Source organism: Notolepis coatsorum, assembly GCF_963971535.1.
Source record: "Notolepis coatsorum genome assembly, chromosome: 19".
Classification (NCBI taxonomy): Eukaryota; Metazoa; Chordata; class Actinopteri; order Aulopiformes; family Paralepididae; genus Notolepis; species Notolepis coatsorum.
The window spans coordinates 76,319,355-76,346,638 of NC_140183.1; the positions used below are offsets into that span (position 1 = coordinate 76,319,355).

Sequence of the window (27,284 nt, forward strand, 5' to 3'; positions counted from 1 at the left end):
TAGGTGCAGTGGTGTAGCGGAGGCCCCCGCCAGGGGCCCCGCCCCCACTGTAGACTATCCTCTTAGATTTTGTAACGCGCGCGAACAGGGCGCAGACAGTGGAGCCCAGTATGGTCTGCGGGGCTGCAGCTGAATGCATCTCGCGCAGAGGGCGGGGCCCCCCCTCCCTGCTATGATTTGCTCACCTGCGATAGGGCTAGGCTGATAACTAATGTTCATTGGCAGCGTTCAAAACACAGCGGGAAGGCGCCGGTAAAAATGCCGCAAGAATAGAAAGTTTTATTCGCCATAACCAGTATGCTACTACAGGTTACATGTATGCATCAAAACGGTTACATTGTTTGTGTCGCTCCGCAGAGCTGAGCGTGAGAGCGCGGAGTTGGGCAGTGGTCTCCTCTAGTGAACGAGAGTGTTGTTGTTGTTATTATTATTATTATTATTATTATTATTATTATTATTATTATTATTATTATTATTATTATTATTATTATTATTATTATTAATTATTATTATTATTATTATTATTATTATTGTTATTATTATTATTATTATTATTATTATTATTATTATTATTATTATTATTATTATTATTATTATTATTATTATTATTATTATTATTATTATTATTATTATTATTATTATTATTATTATTATTATTATTATTATTATTATTATATCACTTATCTCAGCACCCCCGCTGCTGAAGCCCTGATTATATTATTATACAGTTCCTACTGACCCTATACTGTTTACAAAAGATGCCTGAAAAAATAAACATTTAAAAAAGTTAGATAACCTAAGTGGGGAACAACCAGGATATCACTGTGACAGAGAGTAATGCAGTCTAAACAGTCATAAATCTTTAATTAAACTTCAGCCCTGATCATAACCATTTATTTTTAGATTTCTTGTAATATCAGATAAAAAATGAAATACTCCCACTTTTCTGAAAAGAATTGGTGTTAAATCTGACATTACAAAAAATCCATCAAAATCTGTGTTGCTGCTAATCATTGACGCATGCCTAGCCTGTAATAATCTCCCCCAGAAAAATGTACTTTGCATTTGATATATTGAAAATATTTTACTTTTTGTGTTTTTTTTAAAAATAATTTGTGATGCCATCACACAAGCTGGCATTTAAAGGGTAAACATGCCTGCACCAGAATGCAGGAAATTAAGTTTTTGTAACAAAATAAGTGTGTGTGTGTTTGTGTGTGTGTGTGAGAGAGAGAGAGAGAATGACGGACAATTGCTTGCTGTGTGAGAGAGAGAGAGAGAGAGAGAGAGAGAGAGAGAGAGAGAGAGAGAGAGAGAGAGTGAGAGAGAGAGAGATAGAGAGAATTAAGTACATTTGCTGAAATACAGTTGTTCTTAATTTTCTCACTTGCTATGTGAGAATGTTAGTTATTATGTTCTCAATGCCCCTTGCATTGTATTAGTTGTGTGGAAGCGTTTGCTAGTTCTAGTGCTATCCCCTTGTACATTGTGGCTGTGTCTGACAAAAGTTAACAATAAATAATGGTATCAGGAATACATTTGCCTCCTGCGTGAACTGTGCATAGCTGAATAGACTGTATTTTAACGCCGGTCATATGGTGGTACTTGGAGAGCCAGCTACGTTCTCAGGTGGTACTTGGTGTAAAAAGTTTGAGAACCACTGGTATAGATGCTTCACCAATCACCTTCTCAGCCGCTACTGTCTATGTCACCAACATCTTTATTTAATCACACTTTCATCATTAAGCAGGTAACCATCAATCTTGGTAAGCTGATAAAATCACTCCATTAATCCTATGCAAACAGGAACATGTGCACTCTCCAGGGAACATTGGCGTTTTGTGACAGAGGAGGAGGGGAGTCTCACCCACTGTACAACGTGCTCCATTACTGTACGACTTAAGTTCTAAACCTGTCTCCGGGAAAGTGCACAGTCACAGTGTCAGGGTCTGTGTCTTCACAACAAGCATCAGTGCAGCACAAGATGACACACTATAGCCACTGCGCCACCAACACTGATAGTGATAATAATAATAATAACGGGATACCAACTGGTGACAATGAAGGCATTTGAGACACTCACCTCCGGTTTTGGGGATATTAGCCTCCGGATTCTATTGCCCCCTTCCCTCTGGACAGTGTCCCGGCGATACTCCCCGTGTATTCTGTTATTATAACAAACCGACCCTCTGATTCAGTTCTCAATAATAGTCGGGCCAGACTTGCTGAAGAGGCGCTCCTCTGAACAACTATACGTGACGCTCCCCGAGCCTCTTAACGTCCCCCTCCTGCCACGTATACTTCTTGTCCCAGTCTCTGTTATATGAGCAAAGTCTCCATTTCCTTGTTTTTCTTAGCTAGCTAAACAACTTGTATCAGTAATATTGGCGGCTGACTACTCGAGTGACTGACGTCACACACACAGCTGCCCCGGCCTCGCTCGGACAGGTGACAGGCAGCGCGACTCGCGAGACTCGAGTGAGCTGCTCGGCAGCCTCGGCTGGAGATGCATTGGTTTGTGACGTCGCCGATTTTTTTTTTTAAATATAAGAGGGTATTGGTATTGGAACGAGGCATTAAATTAACAAAATTTAAAACATTTTTTAAATAATAATCTTTGAAAAATAAAAAATAAAAATATTTTTTTTATCTTTGAATTGCGGGACATTGTTTTGTTGACGCGGGACAAACGTCCCAATATCGGGACTGTCCCGCGAATGGGGACAGGTGGGCACCCTACCTGTACATCATAAGTGGCTGTTAGTATAGGATCAGAGATCCGCTGAATTGTATGTTGAGTGAATTGTATAGCTTAATAACAACCAGTGGTAAACTCTCGAAGCTGGGTGGGTGAGCCACCCAGCTTGATATATGGTATCCAGTGGCGCCCACTTAATGCTAGGCAGGCGATGCTACACATAGACCATCACACAGTAGACACTACAGTAGCCTCTATACATAATGCCCTGTTGAAGTTAAAGTGATACACTGTTCACATCACCTGCATATCACAAGCAGCATGTACACATTGATACATCTCTCCTTTCTATGTGGTCTGTCGATATAGGATCAAATCTCCGTGTTCGTGTGTCAATGTATATGTGTGTGTGCTAGGGAGTGTGCGTGTGAGTTGCTACCTCATGGCACTGACAAAAGTACAAAAGAGAGAAAAAGGACATGGCCAACTTGTGACTCCTGGAGAGAGAGATGGGTGCCTGGGTAGAGATTAGTTATTAGCTCCGTTGTGGGGATAATTTCTGGCTGGCATCTCTCTCTCTGTAAGCCTTTCATTTTGAATTCTACTTGGGTAGGGTCAGAAATTCGCTGGGGATTGATGAGTTACTTAGCTTGATATACAGTATCCAGTGGTGCCTTCTCAATGCTAGGCAGGTGATGCTACAAGTCGTAGATCATCACACAGTAGACATTACAGTAGCCTCTATACACATATTGTCCTGTTGGAGTTAAAGTGATACATTGTTCACATCACCTGCATATTATAAGTAGCACGTACACACCGATACCTCTCTTCTTTCTATGTGGTCTGTTGATATAGGATCAAATCTCTGTGCTCATGCGTCAATGTACATGTATGTGTACTAGGGAGTGTGCGTGTGAGTTGCTACATCATGGCACTGAAACAAGAAGAAAAAAAAAGGAGAGAAAAAGGACATAACCAGCTTGTAGTGTTGTCACGATACTGGAATTTCTACTTCGATACGATACCTTGAAAAGTATCGATACTTCGATACCATTTCGATACAAAAAAAAAATTATATATACCGGTATATATATATTTATTTTATTTTATTTTTTTAACAAATTTAGCTTTTGTTGCTGGTTGATTCTCCTCAGCTTCTCTCTGGTACTATAAGAGAAGATAAATATAACACTTTTAAAACCCTTTGTTTATCTTTAGATCACACATTTAAAAATAACTGTTCATCTCACTTCAATCATTTTAATTGCAGATGCAGAACATGGTATTTTCTCAAGCAGACAGATGTAAACACTGTAATCTGTGTTGCATGTACCTGACAAACTGAACTGTTTGTATTACAGTTAGTAACAGTTTCGATTTTTATTTAAAGATAACGAGAGAGAGAGAGAGAGAGAGAGAGAGAGAGAGAGAGAGGCTATGCTCGGAGCATTTTAGTAACGTTACATTTTCAACAAGATTGCTGCTATTTAAACACTTCATGGAAACGGGGTAACGTTAACCTTATGTCGACTGTAGTATTGTATGACCTCGACATAACGTTTAAAAATTAACGTTACTCCGTTTCCATGCAGTAATTATAAATGTGGCCAGCTAAGCTAAGCTAACGGAGCTAACGGCTAGCAGTAGCTAACGTTAGCTGAAAGCTGTAACGTTACTAACAATGAATCAGCTGTTGATATTATGCGCCATCAGTAGACAACGTATCATGTATTAAACTAGAGTTAATGGTTTAATGATTCAGTCACAGTGACGTTGAAAGAGCAGCTGTCACGAACCTCTTTTATTTCTTTATGGAGATCCACGTTGGCACTGCTCTGTAACACCGCTTGCAAATAGCATTGGTGCATCTTTAGCTTGTCCTTCGTTGTTTACTTCAAACCCGAAGTACCTCCAAACAGCACTTCTGCTGTTTTCTTTATCCACAAGCACAAGTTGCGGAGGCTCTGCATTTGCCATCTTCAGCTAAAATGTTTGTTTACAAACTGAAGACGGCTCTGTGAGGGGGAGGGCTGGACTCGGAGGAGGCGGAGGGGCAAGCGTGCTCTGAACAGTGTGTCAACAACTTGCGGTAGAACACTCGCCAGCTGGTACCGATACTGCAGAAAGTATCGGTATTTCGGGAAATGAGTATCGAAACCATTTAAAATATTCAGTATCGATATGTATCGATACTTCGATATTTTTGACAACACTACCAGCTTGTGACTCCTAGAGAGAGAGATGGGCGCCTGGGTAGAGATTAGTTATTAGCTTCGTTGTGGGGATCATTTCTGGCTGGCATCTCTCTCTCTATAGGCCTTTCACTTTGAATTCTACTTGGGTAGGGTCAGGAATTCGCTGAGGATTGGTGAGTTACTTAGCTTGATATACAGTATCCAGTGGTGCCTTCTCAATGCTAGGCAGGCGATGCTACACATAGATCATCACACAGTAGACATTACAGTAGCCTCTATACACATATTGTCCTGTTGGAATTAAGATGATACATTGGTCACATCACCTGCATATTATGAGTAGCACGTACACACCAATACATCTCTTCTTTCTATGTGGTCTGTTGATATAGGATCAGAGATTTGCTGGATATTGAGTATGTTATCTAGCTTAATAATAACCAATGGTAAATTCTTGAGACAGAGTAGGTGGACCAGGGGTCAGCAACGTTTTTGACATGGAGTGCCTGTTTGAAATATAGTTGTAACTAGTGTGCCTCAACAATATTCCATGCATCGTAATTATTTTTCTCATAATCAGGTCTTTTTAATGATAATTTGTACATTATTACATCATTATTGTTATTGTTATTATTAACAATATTATTATGATGGTTGTATCAACCCTAAATCTGAGTGGGGGTGGGGGGGGGGAATGCAATGCAGACAAACAGCTGCATACAGTGCGACCATTTCACTCACATTTGCCCATTCATTTTTGGACACATCACACACCATCGGTGTGTGTACTGTACGTGTGCTGTCATAGCTCCACCTACAGGCCTAATGGAGAACACCAGGATGTGAATGGAGGGTGAATGTGAGGTATATCGTGTAAATAAGTTTTGATTGATCGCAAGACTACACTGTAAAAAAAAAAAAAAATAATAAGTTACCAGAACTTTAAAATATTGAGTTCAGTTACTGTGCATTAAGGTTTTCAGTTTTCAATCCATAATAAGTTAACAGAAAAATAAGTACACAACCACATTATTTCAACCTAATAAACATATGTTTATTGTCATTGTTTTAAGAACACAAGTTGACTCGGTAATACTCACATTTTGAGTAAAAAAATTTGCTTTTAACATGTGCAATGTTCAATGAAATAGAAAAAGAAATAATAAAATTTGTTGATTAATCCCACTGGTCACAATGGTGACCGTAATAATGTTTTTGTTATAAGTGCACTGCAAATGTTACTGAATGATGTAGCAATGTATTTCCAGCTAAATTGAAATAATAAACAAATAAAGGGTCTCAATTAAATATGTGGTAGTAAAAAGAACCTGTGGGAGGATTTCAACAAGATAAATGCGACAACAGTGCAAAATATTTCACTATAATATTTCAAAGCAAAAAAAAAAAAAAAAATTATAATTTTCTTTTTTATTTTAATTTTTTTTTACTGCTGCCCCCTGTGCCTATGAAAATGCCCCCGCATGCCTGCCTAGGGTTGCCTACCCCTGCACTAGATTGTTAATTAGCAGATTTTACAGTGACCTTTTAGCAAGTAGTAACCCATTGAGGACAAGATAGCACATCATTCACAATATCTTTATGGTACAGATATAACATAAATATCAGAGTATCTCCCCTTTCTGATCGAAAAAGTTTATAGTGGTGTGCAGAGCATATCTTGAGAATCCTTAATTTTTCTTTTTCAAGAATGCTAGCATTGTGTGTACCAAAGACAGCCTACCCGACCTCTCCCGTTGCTGCATGCACAATGTTCTTTCTGACGTAGCCCATCGCTTCACTTGCATCGATGAACTCTTTATCTTCTCCCTTTTACGTGATGCGAAATACCGTACCGGGTGTCCTCTCGGCCTCGTAGTAACTTCCTCACCTCCGTGAATGCGGCTCTGGCTTTGGCGACGCTCGTGGCATAGTCCGGGAAGATTGCAATAGTCACTCCGTTGGCCTGTAATGGAGCCTGGGCGCGTGCCCGGCTCAACACCTCGACACAGTCTTGATAGTAGTGAAGCTTAGCCACAATGGCACGTGGCTTCCCGTCCGTCCTCTTCGGCCCAGTGTTCTGTGCGAGCGGTCGACCAGCACCTCATTATCCATTCGTAGCAAGTCCTTCAGTAGTTTTGAGACCGACGCTGTGGAGCTCGAGCCTTCCGTCTCAGCTACTCCTAGTATCCTTACGTTACACCTCCTCATTCTTCCTTCCATGTCCTCACACTTTCCCCTGAGACCGGCCACCTCTGTCTTTAAGTCTTTGACTGCGGTTTGTAACGTTACCACCTCGTCTGACCAGGTCGAAAGGCCGTCTTCCATGTCCTTAATAGAGGCCCCCATTTTGTCCACCTCCTCGTGGAGTGTCGCAATACAACTTCGCATTTCCGCTTTCATCTCTTTCAGATCGTTTCTAATAAGGTTGAACTCTTTGGAAAGTGCACCTTTCAATTCTGACTTTATTATCGCTGCGAAGTCCGATTTTTGCGCGAGGAGAATCTCCGCCTTCAAGGCTGCGGTGTCCACGCCGGGCATCTTTGGCGATGTGGTTAGCGGCGGCTTGAAAATGGGACTGGAAGTCGAGGCTTTGTCGGGCCTACTGGAGGCCGGACCGGCGTATTTGTATTTACGTAGGTTCGCCGCCATCTGTCCGTGAAAACATTGTCCCCTGGCTTAAACAATGTATCCTGAGTAAAATTCACCCAGTTTTGTGAAGTAGAACGTTTATTAAATTAAGATAAAGTAGAGACTCGACGAGAGCTAGAACAAACCGCGTGCTACCCCATTGCCAGCCTAGCCACGCCCCCATATCAGGGGTTCTTGACACTAAACGTTATGAAATGGGGTTCAACGTGGCATAATGTGTATCACGGGTTCTTGACACTAAACGTTATGAAATGGGGTTCAACGTGGCATAATGTGTATCACGGGTTCTTGACACTAAACGTTATGAAATGGGGTTCAACGTGGCATAATGTGTATCACGGGTTCTTGACACTAAACGTTATGAAATGGGGTTCAACGTGGCATAATGTGTATCACGGGTTCTTGACACTAAACGTTATATTATCGTATAGCTTACGCTCTGCTCGTAGTGGAACCCTACCCCTTTCAATCAAATTCTGAATTTTATTCACAATTAGATTGAAAGGGATAGGGTTCCACTACGAGCAGAGCGCTCGCTATACTCATATAACTATGGTTATAGGATAACCGTATGTTATGAAATGGGGTTCAACGTGGCATAATGTGTATCAGGGCTTCTTGACACTAAAAAGGTTGAGAACTTTCCTTCCACAGTCTTGACGATTTGGAGGGGTTTGTCCGGGCCACTGTTGAGGGCCTGGGCCAGCCTGTGTCCAAGGGGGATCACCAGGGCCTGGTGCAGGTAATGAGTCACCTGCTGGCCCTCAGAGACAGACGGACAGCCACAGACAGGATGTTTGAGCCTCTGAAGGACACCATCACCCTGCTGGAGCGATACGGAGAGACCGTCCCGGACCATGTCTACTCTCAGCTGGAGGTAGATAGAGATAGGAATGGGTTGATCTTTCTTTCAGGCTGAATGCACAATATTTTCTCAATCTAATCATCGAGATAATGTTCATGTGAAAAAGTTGAATAGCATTTGACCGGTTAAAGCTGCAGTAGGCAACCTCCTTTTTTTTTTTTTTTTTTTCTTTTTACCAAGAGTGAGTTCTTTCCTCTCCAGCAGAAATAGAGCAAGCTCTGCATCACTTTTCAAGTGCAGCAACAAATGTATTCCACAGACTCCCAGAGAGGCACCTTTGGTCTTCGTTTTCCGCTGCGACCCCGGGAACAGCACTTTGCCGAGTGCCAAAAACATCTGATTTATTATTGATGCAGTGAGCTGATGTGTTTGGCCAATCAGGTGTGTGTCCCTGGGGTCACTGAGACCAACATCACGTTCCTTGTCAAAAAGTACTCACAATGTGCAAAATCACCCTGCCAGGCTGTGGAATAAAATTAAATATTACAGCTTAAAGCTAGAGATGCACCGATCCGATATTGATATCGGATATCTGCCCCGATATGACTAAAATAGTTGGATCGGGTATATAAAATAATATATTTATAATAATATAATATAATAATAAATAAAATAATAAATAACAATTCAGTACATTTATATCTATGTGTTAATTTGTTACATTTTGTTTCACTAAGTTAGGAAAGTAATGTTTTAAGTCAAGCCTGATGTTGCCTTGCACAAAAGAATGATCCCAGTCTCTTCCACACAGTGAGGCATACAGTTTATTAATTGAACATTGGGTATCGGATCGGTACTCGGTATCGGCCGATACCCAAAGCCCAGGTATCGGTATCGGGACTGTAAAAGTCGGATCGGTGCATTGCTAAAGCTGCTGGTGCCTCTGGGAGTCTTGTTGCACGTGCATGGGCTTGAAAAGTGATGCAGAGCTTTGCTCCATTTCTGCTGGGCAGGTAAACTCACTCTTGTAATTTCTCCCAAGTTGCCTGCTCTAACTTTAACATGCAATTAAAATACTCATGTGCTTTGTGGTTATTCAGCCTCTTAACTCATTGGCTGCCACGCTGCCACGCATTAAACCAATGGAGTCCGTCACCTTGTTTGCAGGGCTATAACTATATTCTATATTATAGCTATGGATGCAATACTATGGCCCATTTGACATCGAGTATCTATCGTTCAAGATGTGAAAAAGAAATATTCCCGTTTTATACCGTGGTGAATATAAGTATGGCTACAATAAAAAATTCAAATGCATATGATCGGTATTATGTTCCATCATGAATGCATGAAAGGGGGGGGGGGTCGTTTCTGATGAATTGATTGTCAATAACGGCATTCGTTAGTACAACAACATACGCTGATCAGGGCGATGGCTATGAAAACAAGGCACAATCAAGCTGAAATTGACGTTAAATTGCTCTTACCTGTGGCCGGTGGGATTCCAAAAAGAATATCCAATTATTTGATTGCCATCTGGTAGATCGTATGTCCATTTGGCCCACGACATAACCCACCACAGCATAATGAATCGGGGGTCCCGAAAACGATTCAATGCGATCGGGTGAAGCCCTAGGTTCAGGTTACTAGAAAAGTCCGCCCGGACCAATATAATCGACGCACAGCCCAATACACAGAGTTTCAAAGGATGTGCAATACCGGCCGCATCCTACCAGGCGGCGGTATTGGACTTTTGCGATCTCAGACTCATTCCCTATGATAACACCAGGCTCCCTAAATGGATAATGAATGGAAATATCGAATAAAAGAAATAACGATCAAATAACGAGTATACTCGTTGTTGGCGTTCAACGATTGGCGGCCAATAACATGTTTAATCGTTGTTGGCAGTGAATGAGTTAAGGGGCTGTGTCCACAGAAAGCAATTTTTTGACAACAATAAGCGCTCCCTGCGCTTTGGATGCGCTCTGGGCATTCATATTTTTGATATCCAAAGCGCTCCGCCTTGAAAAAAACGCTTTCTGTGGACACGGCACCTAAGAATAGAAAGTAATCCCTTTCTTTTTTAGGAACTCCCAGAGAAGTGGAGTGCGGCTAAGAAGCGGGCCCTGGCCGTGAGGCACGAGGTGGCCCCCATGCAGAACGTGGAGGTGACGGTGATACGCAGACGATGCATGACGTTTGAGGTGAGGAGCCTCAAAAGCCTTTATTGTGTCACGGCTACATAGTTAAAAAAAAAAATTAAACAACCTATTGTCCTTACAACTCTCAAAAGCAAGTGCATCTCAGTTTGTGGGGTATCCATTTGGAATGGCCTTGATGTAGCAATACTATTGAAATGTTTAAATGCAGATATAAAACAGGAATTCTTGGACAAGTATAAGTTAGGAGCTTGAAAATAACGTGAACTAGTATTTTTGTAATAATTTTTTTTTATCTTTTGCTGTAGTGGATAGTAGGTGTGTAACGGTATGTGTATTCGTCCCGCGACTTCACGGTACGGACATCACGGTTCGGTACATCCAGCCATACGACGAATACGTCTCATACCACTAGGTGAAACTAGGGTTGCACATTTTACAAATGTATGCTCAATATCTTTACTTTACTTTACACTGGCTTACTAACAGTCTTAACACAGAAGGTCATTCATTTAACGTTGAATATCAAGCTTGTATTGCCACATTTAGATGATGAATAAAACGTTGAAGCTTGTAAAGGCATGATGACAAGCCGACAGAAGAAATGAACGTGCACTCTGCACTGGGCTGTTTCTCCCCTCATCCCCTCCCCTTATTACAGGTGTCACTGAAACAAAACCAACCATGAATGATATGTTTGTAACACAGCATATACAATAGGCTGAACATTTTCATTGTTTTCTTGTTCGCCTAATAATAATGTTAACCAATGGAAAGACACACACCAACTTTCTTCCGCGCCACTTTCCAGCTGATCCAAAAAAAAGAAAGAAAAAAATGCAAACATACTTTTACTGATCCGGACTGGTCCTCTAATTCAGGGGTTCCCAACTTTTCAGGCCGCGACCCAAAAATAACGGGGTCAGAGAGCCGCGACCCCCACTATTATAGGAGGTAAAAAAAAAAAAAAAAAAATTTAATTAAAACAATTTTTTTTTTTTTATAAATGGAAATGTATGGTTGAAACATGCACACGTTCAAACGCACACACACTAATAAGCATTGGAGGATTTTAACCAGGGCCGGACTGGGGAAATCATTCAGGCCAGGAAATATAGTGCAAAATATAGCCCCAGTCAGGCCACTTTTTAAGCAGGGGGTCTGGGCTCCCCCACAAGGACATTTCTTGTTACAAAGACTTCATTTCCTGCATTCTGGTGCAGGCATTTTTTTTATTTGTACCCTTTAAATGCCAGTATTTGTGATGGCATCACAAATTATTGTTAAAAAAACAGGCTAGCTATGTATGATTAGCAACAACACTGATTTTTTTTTTTTTTTTTAATCTTTTTCCCCCTCCATTTTTTCTCTGATTTTCTCCCATCCCAATGTTAGTCGTATGCCAATTCCCAATCTCTTCCTGGTCGCTGCGCACTTACCCCCCACAGTCAGATCATCTGGGAGAGTGGAGGCTATCACGTGCTTCCTCCGACACACGTCCAGCCAATCAACCGCTTCTTTTCACCTGGCAGCGCGGATCCTCCCTGAGAGGGCGTAGCGTGTGGAAGGATCACACTATCCCACTCAGGTCCTATCCGCGCTTAGCAGGCGCCCCGACCGAACTGTAGGAGTCGCTGTTTACAACGACCCGGACCCACCCCGCCAGTTTCTCCCACCCTCTAATACAGCCAATTGTATTAGTGTGAACGGCCAGCCAAGCTGGTGACAACCCCGGAGCTGTGAGCTGGATTCGAACAGGCGAATCCAGCTCACAGCTCCGGGGTTGGTGACGAACGCAATCTCCGCTACGCCACCTAACCGCCCTAACAACACTGATTTTGATGGATTTTCAGTTTTTTTGTAATGTCAGATTGAAAATGCAAAGTAGATTTTTCTGGGGGGGATTATTACAGTCTAGCATGATTAGCAACAACAGTTTTTTGTAAGGGTCCCGCCTCCACCAATCACATGCGGCTCCTTTTGTGTGTGTGTGAGAGCAAGAGAGAGAGAGAGAGAGAGAGATAGTTCTCCAACTTGTGTGAGCTGCAGTGATCTCCTGGTTGTTCCCCACCTAGGTTATCTAACTATTGCGCTGCTGCAACTAGAAACACTGTCCTGGCCGCATGTAGCTTTTTGCCAGCGGAAGAGTGCAAGAATGTGACAATGTGACCATGTGACCGCGGCAGCGCGAGAGAGCGGCAGTGCGGAAATAGGCTGTCTATTGCCATTCTCTAAGACAAACTCTAACCTTAACCAGCTCCTTAACAGCGCCTAAACTTAACCCTTCTAACCTTAACCAACTCCGAAACAATGCCTAACCTTAACCTTAACCATAACCATGCCTAACCTTAACCGGCGAAAGAATACACACTAAAAAAAAATAAAAAATAAAAAAAATGTATGGGATTCGAACTTGTCACCAATCGCAGGACCGCAGCGCTGCCAGGTGAGCTAAGCTTCGAATCAAAATCATCGCGGATTACGGCTACATAATGCCCCAAGCTCTGCCGCTCCGCTCTGCGGCTGCCGCGCCTGCCGCGGGGCGTGTCGCAGCCAATCAGGGAAAACGCGGAAGCACTCGGCAGCCCTCCTCCTCTGGCAATAAGCAATAAGCGTCCTGGCCTGCTTCTAAGTTCAGTTCAGTGGCCTGACTGAAAAAAAAAATAATTGGATTTTTTTTTAAATCATCTGGCGACCCCCCCACCCCTCCCCGCGGCGGCTCGCGACCCTCCTGTGGGTCGCGACCCCGACTTTGGGAACCCCATTCATCTCCAGTCCAGCTGTGCGGTGTTTAAAACCAAAATATTGATAAATCCTCTGCCATTGTTGTGTCATCTCTTCTCTAGTCTCTTTCAAGTGGATTCCTGAACACAGAATGACACCGTTATCACTGACTGACTACCGCAGCAAGCCTAAGTGGAACCAAGTATAACTTAATAAAAAATATTTATATTTAATAATTATTATAATAATTACTATAAATATATAATAATCATAAATATTGTTTTCCTGTTGTACCGAACCGTGACCCCAAAACCGAGGTACGTACCGAACCGTGGCTTCTGTGTACCGTTACACCCCTAGTGGATAGGTATATTCTTTTTTGATATGGATAGATAACATATTACATAGTAATATGATATTGTAAGGAAGCGGCAGGACCAGATAAGCTTTGCTTCATTCTGTCCCTTCTCGAACAAAACCATTGTCTTGAGCTATGCTGATTATTGTATTTTACAAATTTCTTTTTAATTTAGTTTGTTATTACAAATTAGTTTGTTTTATGGTTGAAATGTTCTAGATAAATAAAGATCAAATCAAATCAAATAAAAAAACGCCAACGTGTTTGGACCAAGCTGGTCTTCAGGGAATAATAGGTTGCTACGGGTTCACCCTTTTATGAAAGGGCTCGTCATCACAGGTGCCCGATAGACGGCAATGCTGTCATACACAGGTGATTGAGCAATCAATCAATCAATAATTTCAAGAAAAACAAAACATGAATCGGGCTGTCGGCGTTGCCTCTGGCTTGGGCCGGCCGTCATACTAACTCAATTGGCAGAGTTAGCGGGTGGGAAGTCGAAGGATGGTAGTCTAGTCGTTGTTAACAGCGACTCCTACAGGTCGGTTGGGGCGCCTGCACAGCAAAGGAGAAAAATCACAGAAAAAGGAGGAGAAAAAAGTTGATAAAAGAAAAGAAAAACAAAACATTTAATCACAATATGACACTAAATAAAAACCAAACAAAAGAGAACAGGCGTATACCACAACAAGTAATCTACACCGGGGCATATTGTTTGTCACATAGAAATAGCAATTGGTACATTTCATAGGAAACATTTGAATTCAATGTCTTCATTCAGACCTGAGTAATTTGAGTGTATGACAGCATTGCACCTGACGATTCCTTGTGAAAACATTGTACTCACTAGAGCGCAGGCCTAGTTGAACTCTGCTGCTTACTTACATTCTAATCAAAGACCTTTGCATTCGCCACTGTGAAGAAGATTGATCGTTTTGTTGTCTCTCATCCTACAGGTGAAACAAAACGAATTCAGGGAGAAGTTCAAAAGGGAGGCGCCCTTCAGCTACCAAGCGGCTCATCCCTACATCAGTCTGGAGAAAGTAGGGCGGGCGGTTTAACCGTTGCATTTTCAATGATTTATAGTAGTGATGCACTGATGTGAAAATTGTGGCCGATACCGATAACCGATATTAATATTGCTGTTCTGGCCGATACCGATATTTACCGATGTCGATATCTCTGTATAGAAAACACTTTTTTTATGATAATCAAATAAAGAGCTATTTTCCAAAACGCATACCTTTTTTTTACTTTTGTAACTTATTTTCAGAAATGACTGATATTTTGTAACTATTTAAGGCCAAAACATGTAAAAAAAAAAAAAAAAAAAGGCCCATATCGGCCCTATCTTGATATCGGACCGATACCGATGTGTAAAAAAACTGCCATATAGGCCGATATATCGTGCATCACTAATTTATAGGTTTCAATGCACATAATACAATGTCCATGTGCTGTTTCCCAGTCTGAAAAAGAGATCAGAGGCCTGGAGAAAGAGATAGCAGAGCTGCAGGAGTCCACGGACCTCTTCGACGTCACCATCCCAGAGTACAGAGACCTCAAACTCTGCCGACGTGAGATCACGGTCCTCAAAGAGCTCTGGGACATTGTTATGTATGTGCAGGTATGTCTACAAATATCACTTTTTGGAGAAAAAGGAGGTAATGCTGAGTAGGGAGGGATGCAACGGTGCAGGTATTGGACTGTGTGTAGGGGAGATAACTGACCACGGAGCACACCAGGATTTACAGTCACCATAGAATGCGGTCAGCTTCCAGGATGGAAACAGCGGCAAAGCTAATGCTAACCGTTTCATGTGAATGGAAAATGCTAAAAAGATGCTAAAAAGCCATACTCCAGGGCCCTGTTTCTTGTACCTGGATAACTGAGTTAGCCGGATAACTTTAACTGGATAACTGGGTTAGCCGGACTTTCCGGTTTCATGTACGTGGATTTTCCAAATCACCATGACAACATATCCAAAAGTTTGAGCCTGGTCGAAAGCAGAGTTCAAGTTCAAGTTAGCCGGATCACGCAGAGCCACGCCCCCGCAAAGAAAGTGACAGCCCGTTTCCTGAAACTATTCCCACAGTCTACGATCTGCATTATACCATTCTGAATTACGTTTTTGTGCTCCATTCTTCCAGAGGGGGCTTTTGAAATGTAAAATAGACCCAAAATGCTGATACTAAATTCACTTTGTCCTAAATAATGCACGTTATATATACCGTGGCGACGGTGGCGCTCGCTCGTGCGATGTACACATTATGTGGTTATTTTAATTGTAACTGGGATTAAGATGTCTGATGAGATGCGCTGTTTGACGGATTTGAGAAATTGAATGAGCCGTTGACGTCACATTAATGAATGAGGATAAAGAGATAAACTTCATTCAAAACAAAGGATATTCTAAACACGGGTCTCTCGTTCATTAATGTATAAACAATGAATTTATCCCATCTGGCCCAGTGGCCCAGCGGTAGTGCTCAAGCCTGCCAACCCAGCGACCGGGGTTCAAATCCCGGTGTTTCCAATATGATTTTTTTGAATATAATATTAATGATTATACGCCAAAGTAGCCTGGTTTTAAGTTAAAATATTATAAATCTACATGCATTGAGGATGTCATTCTTTATATAGCTCTCAACGTGCACCAAATTGAATTATTCCTATATTGCAAGAAGAAGGAGACGACTAGGGTCTCGAACCCCGGTCGTCCGTGTGAAAGTCAAAAGAACAACCCGTTAGACCACATTGGAGATAAGTTAAAGATTGACTATACATCAATCAATGGGTAAGAGAGCCGTATCGTAATTCTGTATAACAGTTAACTAATTATTTTCGCTAGCAAGATCTCATTTGATTATTCAATCCAGCAGGCAAGTTTAAAGAAATATAATCTGATTGATTGAGGTAATGAGGGACTTAGAATTAGCCTATAGATAACGCATTTAACTTGTCGGCGAGGCGATTGAGCCGTATTGCAATCTGTCAATAAAGTCTTAAATCAATTAATCAATCAATGCCGTTGAGAATCAGGATCTCTGCCATCGATACGTGCTGGCTTTTCACCTAAAACGGCCGCGCGCATTTAGCCTGAGTCGCAAGTCTGGCTTGAGTTAACGAGACTGAATCCACCTTCGTGAAACAGGAAAATCCCGGCTTCAAACATCGGGTTAACTGAAGCTGGATAATGACATCTTGATCGACTTAGTTGAACCACGTACAAGAAACAGGGCCCAGGAGGTCTAGTTAAATAAAAACACAGATTAGTCTAGCTTTCTAACCAAGTAGTCCATTTGATAGATTTGGTAGTTTATAGCAAAACATTTTAGTGATTAAATGGAAAATAAAATGGCACTTTACCTGTCAATCAAGCGTGATCTCACCATGCCCCCACAATCCTGAGAAATCTTCTGAGCAGCCAGATGTGCTGTTTTTGAGCTGGGTTATTATACAACAGGTAGGTCCGACCACGCATTGGCATGTCTAATAATGCTGTTTTTATGAATACCGTTAGATGTAGGCCCGTCTTCTATATCTATCCACTCGTTTATAGTTAATGGGTACGTTAAATTAGACTAATACGTAATTATTTTGCGTTGCCAAGCTGGTTGATAGCCTACTCCAGTGGTTCCCAACCTTTTTTGAGTACTGTACCCCCAAAGCATTTCAAGCCAACCTAAAGTACCCCCTACTACGCAATCAATCGTGGTGACCCCCAGGATATATAATTAATAATCTATATATTGTGGCAGACCGGCTGTGTGTGTGTGTGTGTGTGTGTGTGTGTGTGTGTGTGTGTGTGTGTGTGTGTGTGTGTGTGTGTGTGTGTGTGTGTGTGTGTGTGTGTGTGTGTGTGTGTGTGTGTGTGTGTGTGTGTGTGTGTGTGTGTGTGTGTGTGTGTGTGTGTGTGTGTGTGTGTGTGTGTGAGTGAGTGGATGACCTGGATAAAGTCACATGGTCACACAGGTTGGCAGTTTATTGAAGTAAAGTTTTAGTTCTGAGGTCTGACATCATCACCTCATTCCCATTGTAACATTAAGTTAACAAAGCACTGAAGACTCAAAACCAAGATAACATAAGATGAGATGAGATGAGATGAGATACGATGCGATACGATATGATACAATCAGATGAAATATTCCTTTATTGATCCCCTTGGGTCAATGTGGGTGTCATAGCAGCATGGGGGAGGGGAAATAGCAGAAAGACATAAATATAGGCAATAGAATTAGATCTGAATATAAAAAGATGTAAATGGGATGGTTTCATGCTATTATTCGAAAGCATGTCGCCACAGAGGAAACACATTGGCTGTGGTTGCTCTGTAGTTGTGACAGTAAATCCAGAGAGCACATAATGTTCACCAAACTGACGATTATTCACTTTCTCCGTTTTCTTTTTCTTCTGAATGAGTTCTCCTGATTCAGCAGTATCACCTGTGCTGTTGTTGCTGGATGAACCAGCTCGACTCAGCCATTGATCCATAATGTTAACAGACATTTTGAAAGAGGCTTGATATTTTGCTAACTAGCTACACTACAATGATGATGCTCGGTGTAACGCCTGACAGTCCGGTGGGAAGCTGAACGTTGCGCGATAGAACAAGTATAGCCAATAATAATATTATATCCATCAAATTATAACTTAATTTGAATTCCCCCAATTTTGGCATGCATTATTCTTTATTTGGGTACAGTTTTCCTGTACATAATTTTTTTTTTTTTTACAGTAGGAAAGCAGGAGGGCTATCGTTTCATAATTTCAAACAGTACTATTTCTCTTTTATGCTCAGGTTGTTGCTAAGATGGTTCAATAATGATTCTGACATACCATGGGTGAATATGGAGAAGCACATTGTATCTCCATATACACTCAAATATATCCTCTTTTCTGGTCTATCCCAAAGCTTTTGCCGTACTAAATTCGGCCCAATTATAGCACATTCAATTTACGTTTGGAAATATATTGCCGAAATGGGACAGTGGGACACAAAATGGCACCTAGATACCCCTATTTTTGATAACAACTTCTTACTGTTGGGAGGGAAACCAGCTACATTTCCCAATTGGCAAAGACAAGGTATTCACAAACTATCTGACATACCGGTATACAGTGAATACGGTCGCAGATCCTTTCAAGAGCTCAAACAAATCTATAATGTCCCTAGTACATCCTTCTTTTTTTATTTACAGTTGCGCACTGCAATGCGCACTTATGGTGTCCCATGGAATCAGCCTTTACCATCCTTTAATGATTATAGTGAGTGGCATAAATGTTAAAAATGGTTTTGTTTCTGGGTTATATAATAAAATACAAGGAAAACTAAACAGAACTACAGGTAATACCACTGTCTGGAACATATATTTAAAGGATTACAACGCCTGCATAAATTGGCAGAATGTATGGGATAATATTCCGCTAACCTCTCGTAATTATAATAATCAATTAACTCATTACAAACTGATACAAAGATTTTATCTGTCACCCAGGAAACTCTGTCAAATAAATTTTTTACAAAGTCCCCTATGTGCTTTATGTCCGCAAAAAGTCATAGGAACATACATACATATGATGTGGGAATGTCCAGAAGTACTAGCTTTTTGGGCCAAGGTTGCATTATTTCTCACTAATATAACGGAGATAAACATACCTTGTTTGCCACACATTATATTATTAAACGATGATTTATCTCTAAAAATACACAGTAGACCAGACCTGGGCATTGTACGGCCCGCGGGTAATTTTTATTTAAATTTCTTTATATTTTTATTTTTTTTTGTTACTTTTTTATTTTCATGTCAACGTTCACACGCTTTTCATGTCAACGTTCACACGCTTATACTTATATATACGCTTACCTAGGATTTGACTTGATTCAACAACAAAGCAGTCAGGGCAAGCCGAAAACGGTGGAAAGTGTGGTTATTTGAAGTTTGGATTTCTTTTTTCACAACTGAGGTAGGTAGATTACATTTTTAGAGACTAAAGTACAGAAAAAAGGTACCGTTGGGTACCGGTATCAATTCACAGGTACCGGTTACCGTATCGGTTCAAATGTGAATGGTACCCATCCCTATTGAACACACAACTGCAGGGCAAGGGCATTTTTGCTCATGAAATGCATAGCCATGTGAAAGCCTTCATGACAAAGTTGCAATTAATTTCAAGGCAACTAGGCAGCAACAATCTCAAACACATGAAAACCCTGAAAGAAGTCAAACCATCAGCTGATCACCGGCACAGGTACTCATCCATGTTGGGAGCACTGCATGATGAATTTTCAAGGCGTTTTCAAGATTTCAAAATGGTTGAGGATGAAATGCAGCTGGTTTCCTCTCCCTTTACCTGCAGTGTTGATAGTGCACCCACTGATGTTCAGCTTGGACTCATTGACCTGCAGTCTGATTCACTTGAAAGAGCACTTTAAGTCAGCATCACTGCTAGAGTTCTACTCTGCTCTCAAGGAGGAGAACTTTCCAAACATGAGGAGACATGCTCAGCAGATGTTGGTTCTCTTTGGATCCACCTATATGTGAACAGACATTCTCAGTCATGACGTTTACCAAGTCCAGGTACAGATCCTCTCTCACTGATGAACATCTGGCAGCTGTGCTTCGCATCTCCACCTCAGACATGCAACCTGACTTTGATGGACTTGTTAAAGCTCAACAGAGACTGGATTTATCACACTGAATGAAAAAAAAAGAGCTGAAGAACACTAAAATGTGGAAATATAACAAGTGAAATGGGACACTTGATCTTTTTTTTTCTTTTTTTTGCACAGTTCTGAAAACATTAAATGTTTAATATAGGCATGTAAAGTAAAAAAGGCTACTGGGACACTTTTCTTTACACAGTTCAGTGACATGTCTTGTTTATTTTGGCTATAAGATGATGTGATGTCTTTAGAAAGCTAAGAAAATCCTTGTTTCAATAGTATATGAAACTCAAAATAATAACTTTATTTGTATAGCACTTTTTCATACATGCCCTTTGTTATTAATGTTTCACATTTTGTTTATCATTTTGGAAATAAATTCTATTTGAATAAATGATATTTTTGAAAGCTAACCTCACCTTTTAATTGCCAAATAATAACATACACTCTTACCAGGGGTCATTTACTGCTTTTTATATAGAAATAAAATGTATATTATGCATAATTGAGTTTAAAATTTTGGCCTGGCCCTCCAACATATTTTCAGTTGCTCATTCGGCCCCCCGGGAAAAATAATTGCCCACCCCTGTAGTAGAATATACTGACGGACAATCTATATACTGAAAAGACACTTTTTTATGCCACTGTGGGAATTAATATGAAATGCTGATGTGAATATCTTTCCTCTGAACTTGTTAAAAAAAAAAAAGATGATGAAAAAAATAGTTGGTAAAAAAAAATAAAAAATTTACAATCTTTTCATGTACCCCCTGGGGACCACCCACGTACCCCTAGGGGTACGCGTACCCCCGGTTGGGAAACACTAGCCTACTCCATTTGAAATTCCATAGCAACAATACATCTTTAGGAACAATTCTTCTACGCCATGTTCACTGAAATCGATATAAAAGACCCTAGAATTGTCTATATTCATCTCATCCTATATTTTTCCCGACGGTGCAACTTGCTGTATAAAAGCAATAATACACTCGAACCAGTGGGATAACATGAATATTGCCACTCTGATGCCTATGCCACTTCGAGCTCCGTGGCAATATTCATGATATTCCACTGGTTCTCGTGTATTATTGCTTAATTAATGTTTTTTTAATCAATCATTAAAAATAATTCGTTGGTGTGTATTTATTGACGCTTTACCATGAATTAAGTCACTGATTGACCCAGGGGGGGGGGGGGGGGGGGGGGCGACGGCGACTACATCACTGGTGAGGGATGACCACGTTTACTTGTCGATCACTTCAACGCGACGCGTTGCTTTAAAACATCCTCATTAACTTAGGCAGCCTCGGCTCCGTTCACCTTTGCTGCTGCATCTTTTATCTGTGCAGAGCAGCGTGGAGGACTGGACAATGACCAAATGGAGGCAGATAAACGTGGACCAGATGGATGCGGAGCTGAGGAGGTTTGCCAGGGTGAGGTCACCCGCACAGCGCTATATCACACCGAGCGTATCTCTCCTGCCGCCTTGTTTCTCACGCACCGGCGCTGTCGCGAACAGATGCCCCTGCAATAACGCGCCGCGTTTGCCTACCTTCTGTTTATGTAGGACACGAGGAGGCTCGACAAAGAGGCCCGCACGTGGGCCGTCTATTCTGGGCTAGACCTCTACGTGAAGAACCTGCTGACCTCACTGCGGGCGGTCAGCGAGCTACAGAACCAGGCCATACGAGAGCGGCACTGGGTCCAATTAGTCCGATCCACTGAGGTAAATGAAGACACAGAGGTTTTACACAGGAACAACACTCATTTTTCTTTCTCTTTTTTAATTAAATTGCTTAGTACGTGTCGCGGGAATGTATGACTTTGCATTATAACGTCATTCCTCTGCTGCTTGTAGGTGGACTTCACTATGACTGATGGTACCACGCTGGGAGACCTCCTGGCTCTGCGGCTCCATTTGTTTGAAGAGGAAGTCCGCAACATAGTGGACAAGGCCGTCAAGGAAATGACCATAGAGAAGGTTACAATGCAATGGACCGTGTTTATAAAGCAACGCCAGCTTCCTGTATGGCATCATTCAGTCCTCCCTGCCTGTCCCACAATACTAGATTTGATTATAATTTATCGTCATTACACAGCACAACGTAAAGAAGTTTGGCATCCAACCAGAGAGCAAATGTAACAGTAAAGTACAATAGTAACATACAATGTACAGGTGATTAAGCTATAAGAAATATAAATGAGTACTATTAATTTACGAGTGTAGTGCTAATCAGAGGTATGTACAGCGTTGTAGTATTAATGAGTACAGTGATACAGGTATAAAGACACTAGGGTAGTAAGTAGGGATGCTCGATATTGGCTTTTTTACCGATACCGATATACCGATATTGTCCAACTCTTCATTTCCGATACCGATATCAACCGATACCGATATATGCAGGGTCGTCGTCGTATATATTTTTTATTTTATTTCCATTTCAGGTTATAACAGAGATAAATCAAACATGGGCAACAATGGAGTTTGCATATGAAGACCATTATCAGACCTCTGTACCTCTGCTAAAGTGTGACGAGGAAATCATCGAAACCCTTGAGGACCATCAGGTAAATAACAGAAATGTCATAGTACATACCATGTCGTCCTTTTAATCTCTCCAAAATCTAGGCTATTCCATCCTATCAAATGACCTAACATCTGTAATGTAACGCGTACGTGCCGGTCCTCTTCTCAACAGGAGGGGGACAGACAGTCCCTTTTTAGTGTCTGCTGACACAGTGCTGAATAGAATGCAGTGGCGGGGGGCCGCGCTGTCTGACTGTCTAAACGACACAGCTGAGAGTAGAGGGGTCCCTATTGATACGTGTGATTTATTGCCGCTCTGGGACGAAGAACATTGTTGCTCTGTGATGGTCTTTGTAAGCGCGCACCACATGTGCTGGAGGGTTACAGCCAGCAATTAGAGGTCTGGTCTCTTCGGTGTCATCTTCTTTGTGTAATCAGAATGCCTCCCGCCCCTCCCTTCCACCCCCCACCGACATACTACTCCTTCAGTCTCTGAGGCAAGAAATAAATCCGCATTGGCTTAATGTGGAATTCAAATGGACTGCATTTATATAGCGCTTTTATCCAAAGCGCTTTACAACTTATGCCTCGCATTCACCCATTCACTTACACATTCACACACTGACTGAGGAGGCAACCATGCAAGGTGCCAACCTGCTCGTCGGGAGCAGTTAGGGGTTAAGTTTGGGCTTTCTCTGGGTCTCGTGATGGAGCATATAGACGACCTTCCCACTGTCCTTGTGTTCTGTTTGGGCTTTCTCTGTGTCTGGTGATGGAGGATATAGATGACCTTCTCTCTGTCCTTGTGTTCTGTTTGGGCTTTCTCTGGGTCTGGTGATAGAGCATATAGACGACCTTCTCTCTGTCCTTGTGTTCTGTTTGGGCTTTCTCTGGGTCTCATGATAGAGCATATAGACGACCTTCTCTCTGTCCTTGTGTTCTGTTTGGGCTTTCTCTGGGTCTGGTGATAGAGCATATAGACGACCTTCTCTCTGTCCTTGTGTTCTGTTTGGGCTTTCTCTGGGTCTCATGATAGAGCATATAGACGACCTTCTCTCTGTCCTTGTGTTCTGTTTGGGCTTTCTCTGGGTCTCATGATAGAGCATATAGACGACCTTCTCTCTGTCCTTGTGTTCTGTTTGGGCTTTCTCTGGGTCTCACGATAGAGCATATAGACGACCTTCTCTCTGTCCTTGTGTTCTGTTTGGGCTTTCTCTGGGTCTCACGATAGAGCATATAGACGACCTTCTCTCTGTCCTTGTGTTCTGTTTGGGCTTTCTCTGGGTCTCACGATAGAGCATATAGACGACCTTCTCTCTGTCCCTGTGTTGCAGGTTCAGCTCCAGGGGATCAGTCAGAGTAAGCATGTGGATCACTTCCTGGCCCAGGTGTCAGCGCTACAGAGAAGGCTGACAGTGGCTGACTCAGTCCTGATGGTCTGGATGGAGGTCCAGAGGACCTGGGCCCACCTGGAGAGCATCTTCATAGGCTGTGACGACATCCGCCACCAGCTGCCTGCAGACGCTCACAGGTTCCAGGCCATAGATGCTGACTTTCAGGTGCTCAAGCTCATTCATTGTATCCAATATTATTATTAACATTGGGGCTGAAATAACAGGGTTTCAAGTTTCAAGTTCAAGTTTCTTTAATGGTTGTCATACAGAAGTACAGAATACTTTTATACAAAATGCTTCTTACTGTTACGCTCCAGAGACTGTGCAAGACAAGATAAGTATGAAATAAAATAACATAGTATAGCATGTAAATTAGAAGTAAAAAAAAATGAGGTCACAGTGTTCAGTATAGACATATGTACAATGTTCGATGCAGAATAGACGTAACTGAGTTACCATATAATATACAATATACTATGCAGTGTACTAATATACAATACTATATAGTGCAAGGCAGAAATGGGATGAGGTGCAATTTAGGTACAATTTACAGTAGGTGTACGAGTTGTAGTGCAAATCCTTTATCAATAAATATAAAGTGTGTTTGTGTGATCTAAAGTGTGGAGAGTGGGTGCTGCAGTGTGTTTGTTTAAGTGAGTGAGTGTGTGCGTGTGGGTGTGTGTGCTGTGTGCATTTGATGGTTGTTGCGAGGGTATTAAAAAGTCTTAAAAAGTATAAAATGTATGCCTTAGATAATTATGCCTTAAGAAAAGTACCTTAAACGTTCATTTCATGTACCACAGTCTTTGTTCCAGTGGTCTCACCATTCTAGATTAACTTTTCTAACAACATAAACATTATGAATTGGCCAAAGTTTATTTCCTGTTGCAGTGTTTTCTAATGCAATAGCTTACAGGAAACACACCGAGGCCCAAGCTGTTGCCATAGCAAATGGAATTCCTCTGAAAAAGGTCTTTACGTGGTTGTTCTAATACAACAGGAGTTAATGCTGGACAGTGCGAAAACCAGAAATGTGATTGAGGCCACCAACAAACCCAATCTGTATGAGAAGCTAGAGGATCTACAAAAAAGGTTCATATTTTACCTTCGTCTTTTAGATTCATCTCATGCTTCGTAGTTCAAAGGTCTTTGATCATTGATTTGATCTATTCTATTCTACTATTTTATTGCACTGCACTATTGCACTATTTGACTCTGTCTATTTTATCTTACTCTTTTTATTATTGTCTATTTAAAACTGAATCAAGCCATAAACAATGTGGCCTGTTGGGATGTTAGATCCTAATGTGAAAAACTGTGATTTTATATGTCTGCACTTTATGTGCTCATTTTACGCCTGTCTTTTTTCTGTTGTGGAGCACTTTGAGCTGCACTTTCTGTATGAAAGGTGCTATACAAATAAAGTGTATTATTATTATTATTATTATCATTAACCCCCCCGTCAACCCACCCCTTTTGAATATATTTTTATAGATTGGCGCTGTGTGAAAAGGCTCTGGCTGAATACCTGGAGACAAAGAGACTGGCCTTTCCACGCTTCTACTTTGTCTCATCTGCAGACTTATTGGACATCCTCTCCAAAGGGAGTCGTCCCAGAGAGGTAGGCCTACAGTAGGGGTTTTGCTTCAAGTTTCAAGTTTGTTTATTAATTATCACAATAAAATACACATACTTTATGGTGAAATGCTTGGTTCTGTATGAGCCCCTGAGAGTGTGCTTTATGCAGTAAAAAAAAAAGTAAGTAAAAAAGTAAGTAAAGAGGAATATACAATATAGATATATACAATATACAATCTAAAGTACAATCTAGGTACAGTGAGTAAGAATGAGTAAACAGTTTTTTTATGTTGTGTTGAAACATGGGATTAATTTTCAGGGCTTCGTCCTGATTATGGCTTCGAAGCTTCAGTAGTAATTATTAGCAAATAATGGAAGCTTCATTGTTTCCGTGTGGGAAGTTTCACTGGGGTGGTAAATGAGAGCTATGTGGTAAATGAGAGCTATGTGGTAAATGAGAGCTATGTGGTAGATAGGTTTACTGAAAGTTCTCATGACTGAATGTCCTTGTCTGAAATGGGCAGATTTTGAACATTAAATTTGGATCATAATTTCTATAAGCTATTTCTTATGCTGATGTAGACACACATTTCTGGAGTGGTAATTTCTTTCAAATAGGCACTGCAGGAGAAAGTGGCCCAGATCAGATTAGCTCATATGTGACTCAGATATGATTGTTTCATGACAGTGTGTGAACAGCACAAATCACATGGAATCTGATCTTTTCAATTCTGATTTGGACCACTTTCATATGTGGTCCTGAATCAGATACAGGTCTGATCTTTTGCAATGTGACCTCAGTCTGAACAGTCATGTGACTTTCATGTGACTTTTACGTCACTCTTGATTGACATTTGTCACAATTTAATTTACGCCCATCTTCTTCATTGTTCATTTGTGCATGCGGATCAGTTCAGTTTGATTAGCAGCACAACAGCAATTCAAAGCTTCAAAGCAGTCGGTTCAGCCCAATTAGTTACATTAGTTTGACACCTTGTGAATATGGAATCACTCATCAATGTCTTTTGCAGATCACATGCCACCTCTCGAAGCTATTCGACAACATGGCAAACCTGGAGTTCCTCGACGACGACGAGATGGATACCCATAATGTTGCAATAGGCATGTACAGCAAAGAGAGCGAATATGTCACGTTCCAGAATCACTGTAGTTGTGATGGTCCGGTAAGATCTGATTCAGCGGTCTCCTTAAAGGTGCTATAGGGAAGTGTAGTCTGACGTCACTGGTTGTTCCACCTGTATAGGGATTTATCATTGGGAAAATGGATTATCGGCTATTGTAACAATTCTGCCGCATGGAAATTGAAAAGCTTTCCAGTTTTGCATAAAATGAGTTCCCTTCTATCACTAACATTATTTTTTAAGCATTTTTGGTTGAAATTAAATTTGGTGATTAGTAACCACTACACCTCCCTATTGACATTTGTATGTCAAGTAATCATTTAAAAAAGATGATACATCCACAGAGCTTTTAGAAAGGTGCGGAATAAAAGCTTGTCCCCCC

At 41.3% G+C, this 27,284-nt stretch overlaps 1 protein-coding gene across 1 annotated transcript in view; it reads left to right on the top strand.

The window, feature by feature from the left end:
- LOC311246560 (dynein axonemal heavy chain 11) overlaps positions 1–27,284 on the top strand; it is a gene marked incomplete at its 5' end in the record, with an annotated part of 186,316 nt that overhangs the window by 33,659 nt on the left and 125,373 nt on the right. The window contains 12 exons of the mRNA XM_084336710.1: positions 8,200–8,422; positions 10,441–10,557; positions 14,551–14,637; positions 15,063–15,221; positions 21,611–21,694; positions 21,829–21,987; positions 22,120–22,242; positions 22,707–22,829; positions 24,123–24,347; positions 25,183–25,274; positions 25,677–25,803; positions 26,792–26,944. Coding sequence (XP_084192836.1) covers positions 8,200–8,422; positions 10,441–10,557; positions 14,551–14,637; positions 15,063–15,221; positions 21,611–21,694; positions 21,829–21,987; positions 22,120–22,242; positions 22,707–22,829; positions 24,123–24,347; positions 25,183–25,274; positions 25,677–25,803; positions 26,792–26,944 — 1,672 coding nt within the window. The remainder of the gene's footprint in view (positions 1–8,199; positions 8,423–10,440; positions 10,558–14,550; positions 14,638–15,062; positions 15,222–21,610; positions 21,695–21,828; positions 21,988–22,119; positions 22,243–22,706; positions 22,830–24,122; positions 24,348–25,182; positions 25,275–25,676; positions 25,804–26,791; positions 26,945–27,284) is intronic.